This window comes from Phoca vitulina, unplaced genomic scaffold (genome assembly GCF_004348235.1).
Source record: "Phoca vitulina isolate PV1807 unplaced genomic scaffold, GSC_HSeal_1.0 scaffold2, whole genome shotgun sequence".
NCBI classification, from domain to species: Eukaryota; Metazoa; Chordata; class Mammalia; order Carnivora; family Phocidae; genus Phoca; species Phoca vitulina.
In genome coordinates, this window is record NW_022589705.1 from 53,615,518 (window position 1) to 53,635,188 (window position 19,671).

General features: G+C 42.5%; 1 protein-coding gene across 15 annotated transcripts in view; it reads right to left on the reverse strand.

The window, feature by feature from the left end:
• FGGY (FGGY carbohydrate kinase domain containing) overlaps nt 1–19,671 on the reverse strand; it is a 427,695-nt gene that overhangs the window by 27,496 nt on the left and 380,528 nt on the right. For 14 of the 15 annotated variants that reach the window (XM_032427727.1, XM_032427768.1, XM_032427744.1 and 11 more), the window contains 2 exons: nt 15,932–15,993; nt 8,764–10,633 (listed from right to left, as the gene is read on the reverse strand). In XM_032427727.1, the coding sequence (XP_032283618.1) occupies nt 10,552–10,633; nt 15,932–15,993 (144 nt within the window). In that variant the 3' untranslated portion in view covers nt 8,764–10,551. Of the gene's footprint in view, nt 1–8,763; nt 10,634–15,931; nt 15,994–19,671 lie in introns of those variants that run through there. The other variant, XR_004302223.1, reaches the window with a different exon arrangement.

Sequence of the window (19,671 nt, forward strand, 5' to 3'; positions counted from 1 at the left end):
GCCATACTTTAGAATTACTTCGGCATTTTCAAACATAACAATGACAGGCCACATCCCAGAGCAATTCAGTGAAAGTCTCTGGAAGTAGAGTTCAAGCTCAGCAGGTAATTCTAATATGCAGCTGGGAGTGAGGATCACTACACCAGAGGAACCATGGATCTGAATTTGGATGATGTGATGGTTAATTTTATGTGTCAACTGAACAGGGCCATGGGATGCCCAGACATTTGATTAAACATTATTTCCTGGTGTGTCTGTGAGGGTGTTTTTGGATGAGATTAGATCTGCAGACTGAGTAAAGCAGATTGTGCTCCTAAATGTGGGTGGCTATTATCCAATCTCTTGAGGACCTGAATAGAACAAAAGGGCAGAAGGAGAATTTGATCTCTCCTGGACTGAGTGAGCTGGGACATTTTTCCTCTTGCCCTCCCACTGGGATTTATACCATTGGCTCTCCTGGTCCTCAGGCTAGAGGATGCCACCAGATTTCCTGAGTTTCCAACTTGCAGAGAGCAGATTGTGGGACTTCTCAGCCTCCATAATTATGCCAGCCAATTCCTTACAATACATTGCTTTACATACACATATACATTTATATATGTATATATACATGTGTATATATATATGTATATATATATATGAATATATCTTTATCTACATCTATATATACTATTGGCTCTGCTTCTCTGAAGAACCCTAATACAGATAACATTCTTATGATCCTTTGTGCTCTCCAAATTCGAGTAAACAACCTATTCTTCTTCTCTGGTAAGAAACATGAACCTCCATTTCCCTAAAAACAGTAGTTATAGTTGGGTATCACCCTAGATTCAGGTCCAGGGTGGAAGGATTTGGCCAAATATATTTGTATAAATATATGTACAGTATGTTGCAGCTTTATCTAGTGGGTAAGTATAAATTAAGTCATGTCTATATTTAGGGACCACTCATGTATGTTTACATATTGTGATATGTGTATATTAATCCATTATAGTCATTACTTTTTTTGATGCAAAAATTTTCCTATCTTTGGCCAGTACAAAACCCTTCATGTTGGTTCTAGTATTATTTTAATATGACCTAATAGTCTTTGATAGCACTTATCCAACATTAACTACTATTATTATTATGATAGTATTATACTTACTGGTACATGGACTGTCATATTCTCGAAAATGAAGGCTGTGATTAAAATAGAGTCTGAGAAACAATGACGTTTAAAACACCAAGTTAAGTTTTTATACAAATGCCAAAGGGTTATGGGGAGAGTAAAATAATAAGGAAATGCTTAAAAGGGGCACACATTGTTATCTTACGCTACATTTTCAGTCATAAAGGATTTTTTTTAACCACTTCCCTACCAACTCAATCACCTTTATAACAAAGTCAACATTGTATTTATTTCCTGTAGATTTTATAAGCTCCCAGAAGTTTCCTGGTAAGCCCCTGTATTAAAAAGAGCAGGTGATATCAAGGCCAAATGCATGTTCCTGACATAAATAGCAGGAAGTCTATGAAGTGTTTGTTGTAAGAGGAGTAGGACTGAAGCATATGCTTGAATATCTATAAGCACAATATGTCCCACAGCACTGTAGAACACCTGTGTAGAACAGCTAAGCCATATGTTTCTGAAATCATACTTTAAAAATTACTATGTAGATGTCAAAAAGGAAAATGCACATTTGCTCAAAAAATAAACACATGTTTGCTAGTAACATAACTCTTCATGGTTTCTTCAAATCTTTTTAAATTGTAACAAGTTTTTATCTTGTAGTATATGCCAAAATGTCTTCTAAAATCATGAAAGTATAACAAACTGAAAATCTTAGAAGCATATTGTCAAAAGGATGATATTAAAATTTCTATACAATATTGGACTTCAACCAGCACGTCTTTAATGCAACTCATGGAATTCAGTATTAAAAACTCCATGGGTCACAAAAGAGCCAATGTTAGATCTGTTCTTTGGTATTTGCTTAGTCTCATGCAAAGAACTTTCTACTCCTTTTAGCCAAAGGCTTAACATTATGTTAAGGTGATCTGTGATGTCTGTGTGTAGGAAGGGGAGGTTAAGAGGGATGAGGGAGATGTCTTCAGCCTGCCATATGTGGCTAGGGAGTTTCCTACCTGGAATATATAACAGATAAGAGGAAGATTTAAAAGTTAGAATAAATGGAAATACTAACTTTAAAAAGATCACAAAGAAATGCAGGATTGTATTATTAGTATTTGACACTTGCTATCCCAATGGTTTGATTTATGGTGCTTCTAGAGCTATGATTTAATTTAACTTAAAGGATAATTTAACTGAAAGACTTCTTACAATGTATTTCCAAATTGAGGTCTTCTTGGAGCCTATTTTTAATGACTAGCTTAGACATTGATAATTAGTAACATTCATTTGTAAGACATTATTCGATAAAGCAGTGAATATAGTAAAGTAGTGAATAGCATTTTGTTTCTATAATTAGGTAAAACAACCAAATTTCATTTAGTAGCCATTAATTTGCTGAGTAAACCTCCTATTCACAGTTAACATGAAAGAAAACATTCATACAACGCCGGTCAAAACATCATGACCTCTTGGTTAATTAGGGTCCAAATTACTGGGGTGGTTCTATATGAGTACAATGAGATGCTCTGTACAAACTTTTGATGGAATAAGTCTGGGATATGCTTCACAACTTACCTCTCTCTTGGAGATTCACAATGCACATGACTATTCTAAGATATTCTGTAATAACAAAGCCTATTGAACTCACTGTTTCCCAAACTTAGTTGACCATGGCTCTTTTTTCCCAAGGAAAACCTATCATTATTCTGGTAAAACATGTTGGCTTCCCTGTGCTCCCTGATTTCATTGGAATAGCAGCATGCCCAGTCCCAGTGCATCATGAGGTCTCTAAGCCAGCCTTGGCAGTCCCTAGTGACAGGCCAGTGATGCACAATCTGGCCAGGGAGACCTAAGGAGAAGTTCACTTAGATTTAAAAAAAAAAAAAAAAGTGGTGGCATGGAGAGAAGTTTTTATTATGCTTTGGATGCTGTTACCTGAAAAATAGCATACCGCTAAAGGTTGCCGCATATTTCAATCAGGAAGTGACAAACTTGAGGTCAAAGGCTAGCGGAACTGAAGGATAAAAGAGCTTGGATCTCTGATGGAATGGTTGAATCCACAAGTCAACTTAATGACGGCTTGTCTCTGTATTTCTTATAAAGGAAATAAATATCATATAAGCCACTATTGGGAAATCCTGGCATAGAAATGCTACTGATTTCCTGTGAGGTTGAGCATTCGGTGCATGCTTGTGGGGAAAGGACACATGACGGGTTGTTCAGGGCTCAGACCATAGGGATTAATTTAGCTACAAATCTTTCCCGATGCAAGACTAAGCCTGTTGTTCTGATCATGGCAAAGTTGGCCTCATAGGGGTCAGTGTGGCTCACACTGTATGGGGTATATCAGTCAGGATAGAATAGATTATGCAGAGGTAAGAAACAACCTTAAAATCTCTGTGTTTTCCACAACAAAAGTTTATGTCTCACTCAAGCTACATGTTCATTGTGGGCTGATAGGGCACTCTGCTTTGAGTCATCTTCACTCTGGAACCCAGGCTGAGGGAGAATCCCCATTTGGAACATTGCTAATTGTTCCCGTAACAGAAAAGAAAGCTCTGGGGATTCACGCTCTGACAATCAAAGACTTGGTCCAGAAATAACACCCACCATCTCCCACAGCTCATTAAACAGAACTGGTTACAAGATCCCACTTAACCACAAGGGGCCCAGGAACAGGAAACAGAGAACACCCACCATCAACTGCTATCACTCACATCAGAATGGTTGGCATAGCTATACAAGTTTCTAGTCAGAAAGTATGCTTGAGTACCTTGGATTCTTTCTGGGAGGTTTGTCTGGGCAAAAATAAGGCCCAGGTTGGCGGCTAGAGAATTATAGGGAACTGGATTTGGCATTTGCTAAATGTTAGATAATGTATCAGGATTCCATCCAAGCAGCCTAAAATTCAAGGCAGGATTCTAGCCCTAGGAGGAAAACTGGAGGGCCAATGAGACACTTACCCTTGGTTTCTATTTGCTGAGTGCAGGGCGGTAAGCCTTCCATATGATTTAACTTGAGACAGGCCTTTCTGGGGCCAAGTAGGATGGGAGAGATGATTTTAAGTCAGAGAAGCAGGAAGGAGAATTTAACCAACCTATGGTTGAAGGAAAGCCAGGGAGAGTTTCAAAAGTCAAACTTGAAGGAAGTAGTGAGGTCAGAAATAAGAGAGTAAGTAAACAAAGCCTGAGCTCAGGAGGATTGCAGGTATAACGTGTAACGTGAAATGTAACGTGAGGTGTGGGCTTTGACAAATGGCTTAGGAATAATGTAGTGAACCATGTGAGAGGACTCACCATTTCTCTTGCTTTGTGACTAGCAAAGGATCATGGCACAATTTTAAGGGGTCATGCTGGATTTGACAAATATATATTTATATTTTAGGGGAGAAGTCTATGATTTAGTGAGGCTCCAGGTGCCCAGGGGCTGATGGCAAAAAGATGAATTCCAGACCCACTGGTAGGAAGAGTTGGGGCTGGTCTGAACTGGATACATATGGCCTGCCTCAGTCTGGGTTACCTCAGGGATGGAGCAGAGCTGAATCTTCCAGCAGAAGACGTTCAGTACCTATAGCTTAACAGATCTCAGAAAGGCAGGGCTGGACATGCAAGGCTTTCATCATTTCTGGATGAGCCTTTCCAGACAGACCTAAGTTCCTGGCATCCTTGGGCCTCTTGAAGTGCCTATCAACTCTGCTGCTCATTGGCACTGAGCTCAAAATTTCTGTGAAATCTCTTTCTGTGTATGTCCCCTCTCCCTTGAGCCTAATGCTGGCCCCTTTGTGCATCAGCAGGGACTGTTTCAGATCTCTTGACGTTGTAAAAGCTCAATAACTGGTTGGTTGTTGATGATGGAACACAGAAGATGTACTCATAGAAACTGGATATGAAGTTGTCCACCTTGACCTGAAGCAATGCTTCTAGAAAACTGCTAATGAGAAAAATGGATTGGTTGAGGAGAAAAACTGGCATTTGTTGTACTTCTGTTTTATATGAAGCACTGTGCCAGGCCCTTCGAAACATCATCCCATTTATTCCTCACATCAGCCATGAGGCAGATTTTCTTCCCTCCTATGTTATAGGCTAAGAAACAAAGATGCACAGGTTAACTGGCTTGTGTGAGTTCACACACCATGTCAATTACTAAGTAGGGAAGCTGAGAAGAAGGACTCAGTGACTCCATGGCTCAAGGCTCGCTCACTTTACCACTCTGCTTGCCAAGAGAAATAACATAGTACTTTGATCAACCAATGAGCATCAGAAGGGGCCTCCTAGATATTTATACATCTGCTAAAGAAGGGAACCGTGGAGGAGAGAGCAATTAGCAAACTAATGAATCATCCCCTGTTGCACAAATAAGCTAATTGAATTTATTTAGGAAGAAGCAGTGGAGTCATGCTGCCTCCGTGTTCTAGCCACACAATCTTAGGCCAGTCACTTAAACTCTCAGAGCCGTGGTTTTTGTTGTTGTAAGATGGGATCCTACTCCTTGCCAGGCCTCCTTCACCAGTTTATTCCGAGGAGTAGCTGAGGTAATGTATGCGCAATTGATATGAAAACAGCAAAGACATATTCCAGTGGGATGCATCATCACCGGCTTTGTCTAAATATCAAACATTTTCCACTTCAGATATGTTAACGTTGTACAGCAGGGAGCCAGGCTTACCCCAGATTTTTAATAAGAAAACACTTCTAATGAGGCTTTGGGCAGGACTTAAGTAAATAAAAATAAGGTCCTTAGAAACACTTACTTTAATATGTAATTTTAAGTGATCTTCTGTGCGGAATGGAAATTGACCATAAGATCCCAGGTGTGTTAATGATACAGAAACCTGAATTTATTAGCAGTAATGTTTGTTTTTATTTTAAGTTATTTTTGTTTCGTGACTTCGTACAATTGTCAAATATCCAGAAGCACTGGGTAAAACATCCTTTTTAAAAATGTACTTTTTCTTTTTAAGTTCTCCCTCTAGAAACTGGAAAAGGGGGGAAAAAGCTTTTTATATTTGACTCCCTCCTATTACTGTCAGTAGCAGTTAAGTGCATTTATGGAGACACAAGGCAGCACAAAGATTCCTCTGTGATTCATCAGAAGGCCCATCTTAAGTATAATTACATTACACAGCTCCACTCAGTCATTAGTTTCTTGTTTAGCGACAATGTCCTTCATTTTAAATCCTTTGATGGTAATTATTTGTAACTATGCCCTTGAATTTTGAAAGCATGTGTACTGTGGCCCCGCTCAACAATGGGTATTTCTAAACTAGGACGCAATTGGCTTCCCCTAAGGGACCATACGGGAAATGGTCTGGAACAACACTGAAAATTTGCAAAAGGTTTCGGAGCTTGAGCTACAATCCAGAACGAAGGTGTGTGGTTATCCGTATGGGTGTGCAGTAAAAACCTAAAAGCAACTTGTTAGGTATAAGGCATGATTTTCTTAACCCTTAATGGATGATGGCCCATTTTCAAGTCTTTGGCATTGCCTAAATGAAGGCACATTAAAATGCATCGTAGATTGGCCCCGAAGTAAGGTACATGTGAGATATTTCTAGTTCTCCTAGTCTTCTTTGTGCAGAAAAATATCTTGTGTTCGGTATTTATTCATTTATCGAGCACCAGGTGTGCTGGGCACTGTTTAGGTGCAGAGGACACAGACCCTAAGGGAGTTGGTGCCCCACACAAGAGCTCACAGGTCAGTGGCAGGAAGAACAAACAAACAAACCCAAAGAACCTGATTATCCTCAGGCCTGGGAGAAATAGTGGATCATGTTAACATTTCAGCTTCTTCCCAACACCTGCTGATTTGGCACCTCCTCACAGCTGGGAGTTTCCGGGATGTCCTACCGTGTTTTTACTGCTCCCTTTGGAACTTCTACCCCTCTATCCCTCTACTTCCCAGTGCAACTGGCAACCACATGGACGATGCTCTGAATATAAAGTCCAGCGCCCAGTCTGGGTCTCCCTAAGAGAGGGCATCCTGTCTAGATGCCTCATTTGACCCTAGACACCCAGCAAACTGTGGTGTCGGGTCTGTGGGTTACGGCAGCTCTGCACCATGTCAGACCATTCTGCCGTTCTTGTCTTTTATTCCCTGCTTCCCTTTCCCTGCTTTTGTTCTCTTGGGCTCTTTTGAAAGCCACATTTATGTTCTTCACATATGGCAAGTATTTTTGGTCAAAACTAAAAACCTATACAATGTGTTCCTTGGCAGAAGGATTCGTTAAGCAACGCTGGCTTCAACTTGAAAGAAAAGCTTTCAGTAGGCAGCAAAACAAAACAAAAATCCCACAAACCACTCTGGCCACATTGTAATTCTTATTCATAAAAGCAAAATATACTTATCCTTCACATGTGTGCATTCAATAAAGCCCCCTTTCCCAGTGCAAGAAGGTGAGTGTTGGAGTCATTAAAATTTTTGTTCTCAAGCTACACATGGTTCTAGAAATCCACATAGACACTTACATTTTCCTAACACACTGGCTTTGGAGTAGGGACCAGAATTATTTTCTTAGGAATTAACCCTCCTGCCAGATGGCCCAAAGAGCACACTGTAGAAGCGGTATTTGTGGAGTGCCTATTACCTGCAAGGCACCGTGCTAGGAACCTGACATGTAGGTTTCTCACTGATTCCTTACCACTAACCCTACAAGGTAGGTAGCAGGATTATCCCGTCGATGGACGGGGAGACTGGGGCCTAGAGGTTAAGAATCTTGCCCAAGATCTTTCAGCCCTTCTATCAGGCTGCTCTTCACTTTTGAGATGCCAGAGGCTTCCTAGTGTTCCCATAATCTTTGCCTCATCTGTGTATGTTTTCCTTTTTCTATAAAGCTGGGGGAACCCAAGGTCAGGTCCGGGCGGGACAGCAGTTGGCTCTGGAGCATTGGGAACCCACAGCATGCACACTGGAGCTAAAGAGCAGGTGCTGGGGCAGAATTCCTCTCCAGCTGCCACAAGGGGGTGACCCCCGAAGCTCTGCATCAGGGCAAATCTGAAGTTGAATACTATCTCTACCACTGGGGGACTCTGGACAGAGCCTCACCTTCTCAGCTGGGACGTGAGGTTAGTGCTGCCTGCCTCTCAGCGCCATAGTAAGAGAACACAGAGGAAAACAGGTAGTGATTCTTCATTCCCCCGACCTCTGTGCTCCTGCCGCACACGCAGCTACTGCGTTCACTCCTGCTTTGCCGGAGCAGGCCCAGGCCTGTCCCGTGTTGGAGTCAGTGCCCATCAGCTTTAGTAGTTGAAGCCTGTCTGGCCGTGGTCCTGACCTCGTGCCTGAGTCCTGCTGTTCCCGACTTTTCCTCTGAGGTGCTGAGTCTGAATCCCCAGTCCTTCTCCATCTCCAGCCTGAGTGCTGGCTGAGGTCTAGCTGAGTGAGCTTACCCACACCCACCTTCAACCTGGGCGGTGTCCAAGATGTCGATATCCTTTGGCTACCATAGAATACTATTGTAGAGCTGGCCTTTGCAACTGGGTGGGGTCATCCTATTCAGTAATTTTTATGGTTAGTGTTCTGAGCATCGTCTAGGTACCAGGCCCTGCAAAAGATAGGCGTGGCCCAGGCAGCTGAGCTGAGTGCCTTACGTATATCATCTCTGTGAATCCTCACTATCATCCTGTAAAGTAGGAACGATTAATATCTTCATTTTAAAAATGAGGGAGCTGAGTCTTAGGAAGGTTGAGGGTCTTTCTCAAGTCACACAGCTAGGAAGAGGGAAAGCCAGGCCCTGAGTCCTGAGCCTGGGCTCACAGCCCTTACACCATGCTGCCATCCCTTCTACCTGTCAACCCTCTGCTACTTCCTCCTTTTCTGGGTGTTGGATCTTCTTCACGGCAGCAGCAGGGACCCTCTTTTACGGGAGGGTCTCTTAAAATGTCCTCTGATGGATTTGACTTGTCTCTCTCTCTCATTAAATGGGGACCTCTGGGCCCTGCTTTTATTTAACCCCTGGGCTCCAGTGCTTTGCACAATACCTGGCACAGAGTAAGTACTTCAAGATGTTTGTTGACTGACTCACAGTGACCTTTTCCCCCTACTTGCTGAAGTTTTTATGTCCTCTCCCCAAACTCATCTGACTTCCCACAGCTCTAGAATCAACATTAGCGGTTACTCTTGGGTCTGAGATGGCGTGTGAGTACGTGTATACATATGTGTATGTCTGTGTGTGTTTATGCATGTGTTATGGTATCAATGAAGGAACCATCCTTTGTTGTTGTTGTTTTTTTTTCAAATACTTGTCTACATCAAAAGCTTTTAGCCATTGTGTTTCTTTAGTTTCCTTTAATCCGGAAGCTTTCCATAGCCTTTCTTTGACTTTATAACATAGATATTTTTGAAGAATATAGTCCATTAAAAAACAGAATGCTGCCCATTGTTGGTTTGTCTGATTTTTTTTTTTTTATGATTAGATTCAGGCTATGCATTCCCAGCCAGACTGATGCTGTGACCTCAGGCTCTCACATCTGTGGGCCCATGATGCCCATCTACCCACCTGAAATTAATTTTGATCACCCAGTCAAAATGCTGTCCCATTTCATCCCTGTATAGTTAATGTCATTTCTCCTCTTGTAACTAATAAACTATCTGTGAGGAGACATTTTAAGACCATACATACATCCTGTGACTTGCCAAAATTCCCTCCGGGATCCATTCACAATTCCTACCTGTACCTATTTTTAATATGATGATTGCAAGATGAGGATTCTGTCATTAAATGCAATATCTGGTTCTAGACTGGACCCTGTACAGGAAGGGAAAAACTGCCCTGAAGGACTTGGGGTTATTGGCAAAATTGGAATACGAATAGAAAATTAAAGTGGTCTATAAAAGTTAAGTCTATGGAAATTCACTCTCAAACAACTCAAAAATTCGTGTGTGTGTATATACATATATGTATACGTATATGTGTGTGGAAAGAATGTACAAACGATATAGCAAACGGGGTGAATGGTAAAAGGTAGTTGCGTGGGTGTTTCTGGTTATCATCCCTATTCTTGCCACTTTTCTGTAAGTTTGAAATTATTTCCAAAGAATAAGTTAATAATAAGCTTTCAGCCACCTATAAAATAAACATTAGATTTCCTACCTACAGCCATGCAAGTCTTTCATTTGATGGCTGACACTGACTCAGTCAACAAGTGTGAGCTGCACCTGGACTGACTGAGCCCCAAGGTCAGGTGGTTCAGGAGACCCTCTGACCCTGTGTGAAACTTCTGTCTTTCTGGTGGTGTCCTCAGAACCTGCCAACGACATAATGGCAGTACTCTGAAATGGAAGAGTCTAGTTCTGGTTGCACATGTCTCGGTTGTCTTTATTAAAAGACGATACAGAAATGATAAAGTGATACCTAAAGGATCTCGGATATCAGATGCGAGGACAGAGGTCCCTGATGCACTGACGCAGAACCCTCTGTCACCGGCACCTGCAAGCGCTCTTCAGTCTCCTTTCATGATTGCTGCATATTCCTTCTGGTGTTCAACCAGCTTCAGGAATACTTGATATTTCTTGTCATAGTATCTGTGGGAGAAAAATGAGTATGTTGAATGATCTCAGATAAAATCGTTATGCAGCTTCCCCTTATATTTAGAAGAACAGGAATGTATCTCTTATGGTTGGCCAGACATCTCCCATTTTCTGAATGCTTATAGCATCCTGAGCAATGGATCGGCATGATTCATAGCTATTATCTGTAACCTACATGGGGTGTTATTATCCTCATTGTAGAAGTAAAGACATTTGCTCAGAGAGGCATATCTAAAGTAGTCTAGCTCAACACCAGCAAGGCTGGAATGCAAACTGAGGTCTGTCTGACTTCACAGCTTCTGCTGTGACATACTAAAAGGGCCCAGGCTCAACACAGGCCCTTTATCACTCCCAGCTTCAATAAATATGTCAGATATGACTAGCCCCAGGTCTGATGACTGGTTTAAAAACCACAGCCTGACCAGGGATGAGACTGAACATTTTCATCACCCTTTGTAGATTCCACACCTATGTTTCCTTTGCAGACACCTTTATCTGGAAGTAAAACCCCGTGAAAATGTCCCTAATGTTTTCCCTGTAGATGTGTCCTGCAGTCCAGCATCCCAGAGTGGACCTTGCTCTCCCTCTACTCTCTGTCTGGGTCCTGGTAGACTTGTTATCCCTGCACCTGTTCGAATGTAGTTGGGTCCTGAGACAGAGGGCAGAGCAGCCTGAATTTGAAAGGGATAACAGCAGCTAGAACAAATTATACGTGAATGCTTGCAACTTTGTCCTTACTCCCCTTGGGTGGGAGGAGCTGACGTGGGGCGAGGGGCTGATGATGCCAGTTTAGCATGTCTCAGTAGATTCTGGAATGTTCTGGAAAGGAGTCCTCAGGAAGGAGTTTTGGTGCAAGCTTGTGAATCAGAAGAAAGAGATTGCAAAAGCAACCCTGGGTATACATAGGGACTTCTTGTAACATGCAGAGCTAAACAGATTAATGAGTTCTACCTTAACCATTTTCACAAAGACAGAGTCAAGAGGTGAACTCTGAAGCCTGGGTTTGAATCTCAGCTTGGCCAATACTAGCTGTGTGACACTGGGTATGTTACTCAACCCATCTGTGTCTCAACTTCCTCACCTATAAATGAGAATTAGAGGACCTATCTCAATAGAGCTGTTATGTGAATTAAATGAGGTAATGCGTGAAAAGTGCTTTGAACAGCGCCTGGATCTTAGTGAATGTTATCAGTGCCGGTTATGGTCGCTACTTTTTTAAAAAAAATAATATTCCAACAATATCATCAATCTTGCGATAAGTAGTTTCCAGTAAAAGCTGCTCTACAGGCTTGAAATTTATTAATCATAGAATGATTTTGGAGACAGAAATTTTCTCCTTCTAATGATACTCTATGACAGTTTAACATTAAATACTTCTTACGTTATATGAGATGGATTTCCTGACTCTGGAATCTCAAAACTGCTTGAAGGAAGCTTGGGTCAGTAACTTTCTCATACACTTGAAGATTTCCCATTTTAATCCTGACAATTTTGCAGCAATCTTTGTTCACTGGTCTTATTCTTTGTACAGTGAAGAAGCATTGGCTTTGCAGGCCAAGAAGTCTGGGTGACTTTGGGCAACTACTTTAGATGATGGGAGTCTCAGTTTCCCTGCTGTAAGAGGGATGATAACCATACTTACATCATAGAGTGACTGAATTTTAGACACGAAATACTTTGTGAGCTGTCACGTGCTCACAAATAGGGACTGAGGTTGTTTTTATATTCTTCCATAATCCCAGAACACCAAAAGATGGATAGACTGCATTTTTCCTTGTTTACACATGGAAAGCTGAGTTCCAAGGCACATTTCCCCCCTCTGCTTTTTTCTTTTTTCAAAAAATTTTTTATCATAAAATACACAGAACATAGGGGCGCCTGGGTGGCTCAGTCGTTAAGCGTCTGACCTTCGTTAAGGTCATGATCCCAGGGTCCTGGGATTGAGCCCCTCATCGGGCTCCCTGCTTGGCAGGAAGCCTGCTTCTCCCTCTCCCACTCCCCCTGTTTGTTTTCCCTGAAGGCAGATGCTCAAGGACTGAGCCACCCAGGCACCCCATAAATAAAATCTTTAACAAAAAAATACACAGAACATGAAATTCAGCCATTTTTAAGTGTACACTGCAGTGACATTAAGTACATCCACGTCGTTGTGCGACCATCACCACCTTCCATCGGCAAACTCCCTTCATCTTGCAAGACTAAAACTCTGCACCCAGTAAACAGTAACTCTTCTCTTCTTCCCGCAGCCCCTGGCAACCACTGATCTACTTTCTCTCTCTATGAATTTGACTCTAGGTACCTCATAGGAGTGGAATCATACAATATTTGTCCTTTTGTGACTGGCTCTTTTCATTTCGCATCATGTACTCAAGGTTTGTCCATGTTGTGGCATGTGTCAGAACGTTCCTCCTTTTTAAGGCAGAATGACTTCCACTGTATGGATACACCACTTTTTCTTTATCCGTTCACCCGCCAATGACCACTGGGTTGCTTCCATGTTTTAGCTACTGTGAATAATGCTGCTATGATCATGTGTGTATAAATATTTCTTTGAGATCCTGATTTTGGTTCTTTTGGGTACATACCCAGAAGTGAAATTTCTAGATCATATGGTAATTCTATTTTTAACTTTTGAGGAACCACCACAGTGGTTGTATCATTTTACATTCCTACCAATAGTGGGACAAGGGATCCAATCTCTCCACATCCTTGTTGATCCTTGTTATTTTCTGGTTTTTTATTGTAATCATCCTAATGGGTGTGAGGTGGTATTTCATTGCAGTTTTTGACTTGCATTTCCCTAATGATTAGTGATGTTGAACATCTTTTCATGGGCTTATTGGCCATTTGTACATAATCTTTAGAAAAATATCTAGTCAAGACCTTTGCCCACTTTTGATTTGGGTTGTTTCTGTTGTTGTTATTGAGTCTTAAGAGTACTCTGTATATCCTATGTATTAATCCTTTATCAGATATATGATAAACAAATATTTTCTCTAATTCTGTAGGCTGCCTTTTTACTCTGTTGATAGTGCCTTTTGGAGCACAAATTTTTTTCCAGGGCACTTTTTTTTTTTTTTTTAAGATTTTTATTTATTTAACAGAGAGAGAGAGCACAAGTAGGCAGAGCGGCAGACAGAGGGAGAGGGAGAAGCAGGCTCTCCGCCGAGCAGGGAGCCCGATGCGGGGCTCGATCACAGTACCCTGGGATCATGACCTGAGCCGAAGGCAGCCGCTCAACCGACTGAGCCACCCAGGCGCCCCTCCAGGGCACTTTTCAGTGACTACTCTGAGTGCACAGCTAAATTCGGTCTAGACATAAGGATGAGATTTGGGATCTTCCTAAAAAGCATATTGAACCACGGTCACCAGATTATGCTCTCTGTGATCCTGAATTTTAAAATCCACTGAATCCCCTCTCTTCCAAATTCTCCCCACACTCAGTCAGTGGCTTCTGTGTAGCACAGACCTCAGCAAATGTCTCATACAGATAATAATGTGATTTGAGGTAACGAGATGCTGAAGAGAGTCATTCAGAAGGAAATGCCATCTTTCTACTTGTAAACCTTGGGGCTGCCTGTAGATGGTGCCAGAGCACCACGTGTGCTGCCTCCACAGAGGCGGGCTCCTGGTGACTGAGGAGCTAAAACATTCTTTTCAAAAGAACATGTGGATTTACTGAAGGAACTTAAAAATAGACTTCTCTCAAATGTCTTGGGAGGGTCAGCAAAGAGATGGAGAAGAATAATCTGTTTCTACAAAAAAAGGAAGCTGCTAGCCTAGGGTCCCAAGGCCACTGGGAGCTCAGACCTCTCCATGTACCTGACTTGAGTTCCCCCCACATAATGGCCTGCCTCTCTGACCCCAGTATTTAGGGAGGGTTTTATATGCAGAGGGTTAAAAATCCAACTCCACTTGGAGACCTTCTTTAAGAAAAGGAAAAGAAATTGGATTGCTTTATCCATGGATATTTCCAACTCTGTTAAATACCAATAATGCTTTGGTGGGATCAACACCTTTGCCTATTACAGGAGGTGGAATTTGTTTTTATGCTTAACTTCAAATACAATTATAAAGTCACTTGCACAACTGTTCTCCATTTTTATTTTTAAAATTTTTTTTATAAAGACTTTATTTCTTAAGTAATCTCTATGCCCAGTGTGGGGCTCAAACTCATGACCCCAAGATCAAAGTCAAATGTTCTTTAGACTGAGTCAGCCAGGCACCCCATCCTTCCATTTTTAAACTCACTACCAATGGCTTAATATAGGTCTTTTTCATCTGTCACTAGGTTATTGAAAAAGCCTTCTGTGTGGCCTCTCTGCTTTTACCCGTGGGCCTTCTAATCCATCCTCTGAGAGGGATCTTTCTAAAATCTGCATCTGGCCAGGTCCTACCACTGCCTAAAGTTCAGTATCCCCAATCTGCCCATAGGATGAGGTCTGAAGTCTTCAGCAAGGCCTCAAAGTTCCTTATCAGATGACCCCTTCCACCTGCCCTCCCCCGAGTTTCACCTCCTGCCTGTCCCCAGCTCATACTCTGCATTTCAGAATTCTGAGTTGTTTACAGTTATCTGAACATGGCATGCTGCACCCACCTTTACAGCTTTGCGTATGTTACTCCCTCTACTGAGGATGTCCTCCCCATTTCTTTTAAGCATTAAAGTCAGCGTAGACTTCACCTCCTCTCGAAAGTTTTCTCTCACCCCTACATGGTCACATTCCTTTCTTCCTTGGGCTACTTTGTTACCTGGTAATACTCCTATTGTAGAACTTACCCTTTCCTTCTGAAATGATCTATGTGCACACGTAAGATTATGTCTCATTCTCCTGTAAACCCTGTTCATGGCAAATTAGCATAATGCTGTGAATATAGCAGGAACTCAAAAAATTAGTGTTTTGTGAATTGGGGTTAAAATACTGATCAAGGTCATGTTGTAGTTCTCAGTGCCAAGTGATGCAAAGGGCAGAAAGACAGACAGATGCTACTGTGTTCTTTGATGGAAGATATACGAGATCCCCATTTCAGAACAGAAGACCAGATGTACTGCTAATGACCTAGGGGAAAGAACCCTGGTCTGGGAGTCAGAAGTATTTGACCCCCAGGTCTGGCCCTATCTAGCTCTGTGACTTTAGGTAACAAAGTGACATCACCCCTCTGGGACTCGGTCCTATCAACTACTGAATGAAAGAACTGGATTCCTGGCCCCCAAGGTTTACTCTAGCTCTCCAGTTACATGTCTTTGTATGTCCTCATTCCTCAGCACGGTACATATAAAAAATATAAACTTACCTTTTATCCTCAAGTCTGGGAAACACGACCTTCCCAACTTTGCTCATTCTTGCCATTGCCTCCTGTTGAATGGAAAACAGAACACAAAGAGCTGAGTTGGAAAGCTAAGCTCAAAGTGAGGCTTGTCACAGGCAAGAACATTCTAATTAGAATTCACTTCCCCTTGGGGCGCCTGGGTGGCTCAGTCGTTAAGCGTCTGCCTTCGGCTCAGGTCATGATCCCAGGGTCCTGGGATTGGTCCTGGGATCAGTCCTGGGATCGAGCCCCACATCGGGCTCCCTGCTCAGCAGGAAGCCTGCTTCTCCCTCTCCCACTCCCCCTGCTTGTGTTCCCTCTCTGGCTGTGTCTCTCTCTGTCAAATAAATAAATAAAATCTTAAAAAAAAAAAAAAAGGATTCACTTCCTCTGAAGATACTCAGTGAGTCCATTTTTTTTTTTCAACTTATTCTCTTTGGTAGTAAGAATAAAACCCAATGAACATTAAAAGTTACATCTATGACCACACAGCCTGGGCTTAAGAAATGATTCGGTATTGAAGGCTCCAGGGCCTAACCAACCCCAACAGCAAAGCACCATTGTGATCATCTGCAGGGAGGGGTGGGCGGAACTTATTTTGTCTTCTCATTACCTGGACTTGAGGGCTTAAGAAGGCAACACAATCCACCACAAAGCGCATTGTTTACTTAAACTCAAGATAACTATAACTGAATGGAACCCACTTTGCACCTGCTCTTAGGATAACATTCTTAAGACCTCTTCTGTTCAATGTAAGTTCTTTTTCCTAAAACTGTGAGCACAGATGTGAGGCCTCTGGGCTGAGTCTAATTTAGTTGAATTGTGGACTTCAGGACATTCTTGTCTTTACAACGGGGCAATCGGGCAGACAGCGAATGGCAGCGTCTGCGTGGCCATGGCCGACGTGTGCAGCATCCAGATCAACCACAGCTTGCGTGGGCTCCATTATAGGAATGAGAGGGCTAGGTTTCCTTGGGCAGTCTCCCCAAGCTGGTAAAGCAATGGAAAAGTTAGGGGGAATGGAGTGAACCCAAACTCTGGAGTCTGACAGACTTGACTAGGGAGAGGGCAGGCAATGGCCTGCTCCTCAGACAGGCCTGCCTTAGGAATGGTTATTGAGCTCTTATTGTTAAGGATGTAGTCATCCTGGGGTCACATATGTACAACCTCTTATTCCACATGTTTGTTAATTACTCACTATGTACCAGACATTATGTTAGATTTGCATAAGGCATACTCTTTGTCTTGGGGAAACTTACATAGTAGCTGGGGAAGACATAATTTATATATTATTTATATAAATTTATTTATATTTACATTCATGTATATATCCCATATATTATTTACCACTGATTCCCTTCTGGTATGCCACGTATTTACTGGTGCATGCGTTCCTTATCTTCCCTCTCACTCCTTGCCCTCCCCAGAATGCAAGCTACTTGAGGCCAGGAGCTTTGTCTACTTACTGCTTACTCAGCACCTAGGATATTCATAAAATAAACCAAGCCCCTTGTATGTGTCAAGAGCAGCATTCAACAAAAAACAGAGGTGAAGATTGCATGGGTCCTTTCATCACGGGGCTCACCATAGAGTGGAAGAGACATTAACTGTGATCAAAAGAGAGGGCGATAAACACTTTGCTAGAAACAGATAAATATCTTTTCAGTAGTTATTCAAGGGTTAGGAAACTTGATACTGTTTCATCTGCTAATCACTTACACATACTCCCACTCTGGCTAGGACGTTCTACCAACTCTTCCCCAAGGATGGCATGAACATTCTGAACGAGTTCTCTGGTTTCCCAGCTCTCAACAGATTTAAAAGTGCTGACTAGGAATCAGAGATGCTGAGGTTAGCAAGCACAGTGACAACAGAAAGAAACGGCAGTCTTAAGAAAGGAGGAGATTTTCTAAATTATGAAAAATTACTGGAAAGGAAACCACGTTAAAAGAACTAAAAAAGGACAATCTGGGGCCATTTTGTGGAGGGATGAACAGCCAAACACATCTTGAGGTTGCTGCTATTGCACTTCACAAGGATATTTGAAGGGCTCTGCTCACCCTGTGTTTTCCTTCACAGACTAAGTTTTGATTCCCTTCAAGTGAGCCCCACATCTTGTGGAAGTGGCCTCGGCGATCCCCAGCATGCACTCTGCCTGCCACTCATTCTCTTGTCCCATCCTTGCTGCTTCTTTCAGAGTAGCACTCTGCAGGGTTTCCAGAGGGGTTCTGCCTCATCTCGCTCCTTGGACTCCTGAAAATGCCCTCGGGAAATACTCCTCCGGGTTGAGCTTACGCCTCAGCCCTGAGACAACATCCCAGGACTGCTTTCATGGGTGGGACCCAGGAAACTTGTGTCGTAGAAGGTGCTCCACAAATGTCCCTTCCCTTCCCACTGAAACAGATGTGTGGACATACGGCAGATGGTAGAGCTTTCTTCCTTTCTTCACGTTACCTCTCCTGTTTTTTTTTTTTTTTAATAAATTACCGGGAAACAAACACCGGCACTGGAGATTTCAAGGGTTTAAAAAGAGGTTCTTTTGTTCCCTAAAAAAATACAGATTTAAACATTAAACTTAGCTCAGGTATTGACTCTACTGAGGAGGCTTTTTCTGACTCATCCCTGCTGCCTGCCTCCCACCTAGACTGAATTATTTGCTCCCACAGCAACTTGAGCTACCATCTATCCTAGCATTTATGACATGGCACCACAATTTTCTGTTAGCACACCAGCCTCCCCAACTAGACTGTGAGCTCCTTAAGACAGGAACTGTTATAATTATTTCCACTGCCAAACTCAGCATCTGGTATATCGTGTGCACTCAGGGAATGTCTACGGGATGAACGAACTTAAGGGTCAGACACATGACAGAATGCTAAAATGGAAGTTTTGGCTGAGATCTAAAGTTGACAGATATAAGATACCAAAGTGAGCTGGAAATAGACCACCGTGAAGAATTTGTAAAAAGGGTGGTTGAGGACCCATTAATCAACTCTTAAACCTTTTATCCACATGGAAGGACAGAAAAAGAAGTTTGTTTTTTTTTTAGGAGCGAACTATTGGTTTATTGTGCATCAGGCCTACTTCCAGGGGAGGGGTGAGAGGAGTCTTCACAAGCCAAGAGAGCAGGGCTTCCCTGAGAACAACAGGGAACCTGATACGTGTCCCTGAGGTTGTGGGATACAGTGGACTGAGTGGGACGCCCATGTGGAAGAGAAGGGCTGGCTGGCAGCTTCAGTGTAGAAGTGAAGGAGCCCGCACCGGGGTCAGCCAGCACTGCCAGAGTCTGTCAGACTCCAAAACGCATGGCTGGTTCCCATGGACCCGAGGTGGCCCACATATGAGAGAGCTGCCCTAGACTGTCTCAGATACCGTCCAACATGGCCACCTCATGAGGCAGAGGGAGTCTGCATAAAGAGGCTTGAGATGACCTACTCGTTGTCTTGGGAATGAAGAGTAAACAATCTACTAGAATAGCATTAACAAGGACATGATATGATACGTGGGAGGCTTCCAAAAGTAGAGGATTTCAAAAAAAAAAAAAAATCTATGATGGAGCCTAGCTACAAACACCTAGTAGGCGAAAGGAACTGTTCAGATAAGAACTTTCTAAACCCCTGACCTCTCTTCCCCATACACCCTCCAACTACCTCAGAGGAACAAGAAAAAACTGAATCTGCTGGAGAGGGAGTAAGTGGGGAGGAGAGAACACTGATCACAGCTTC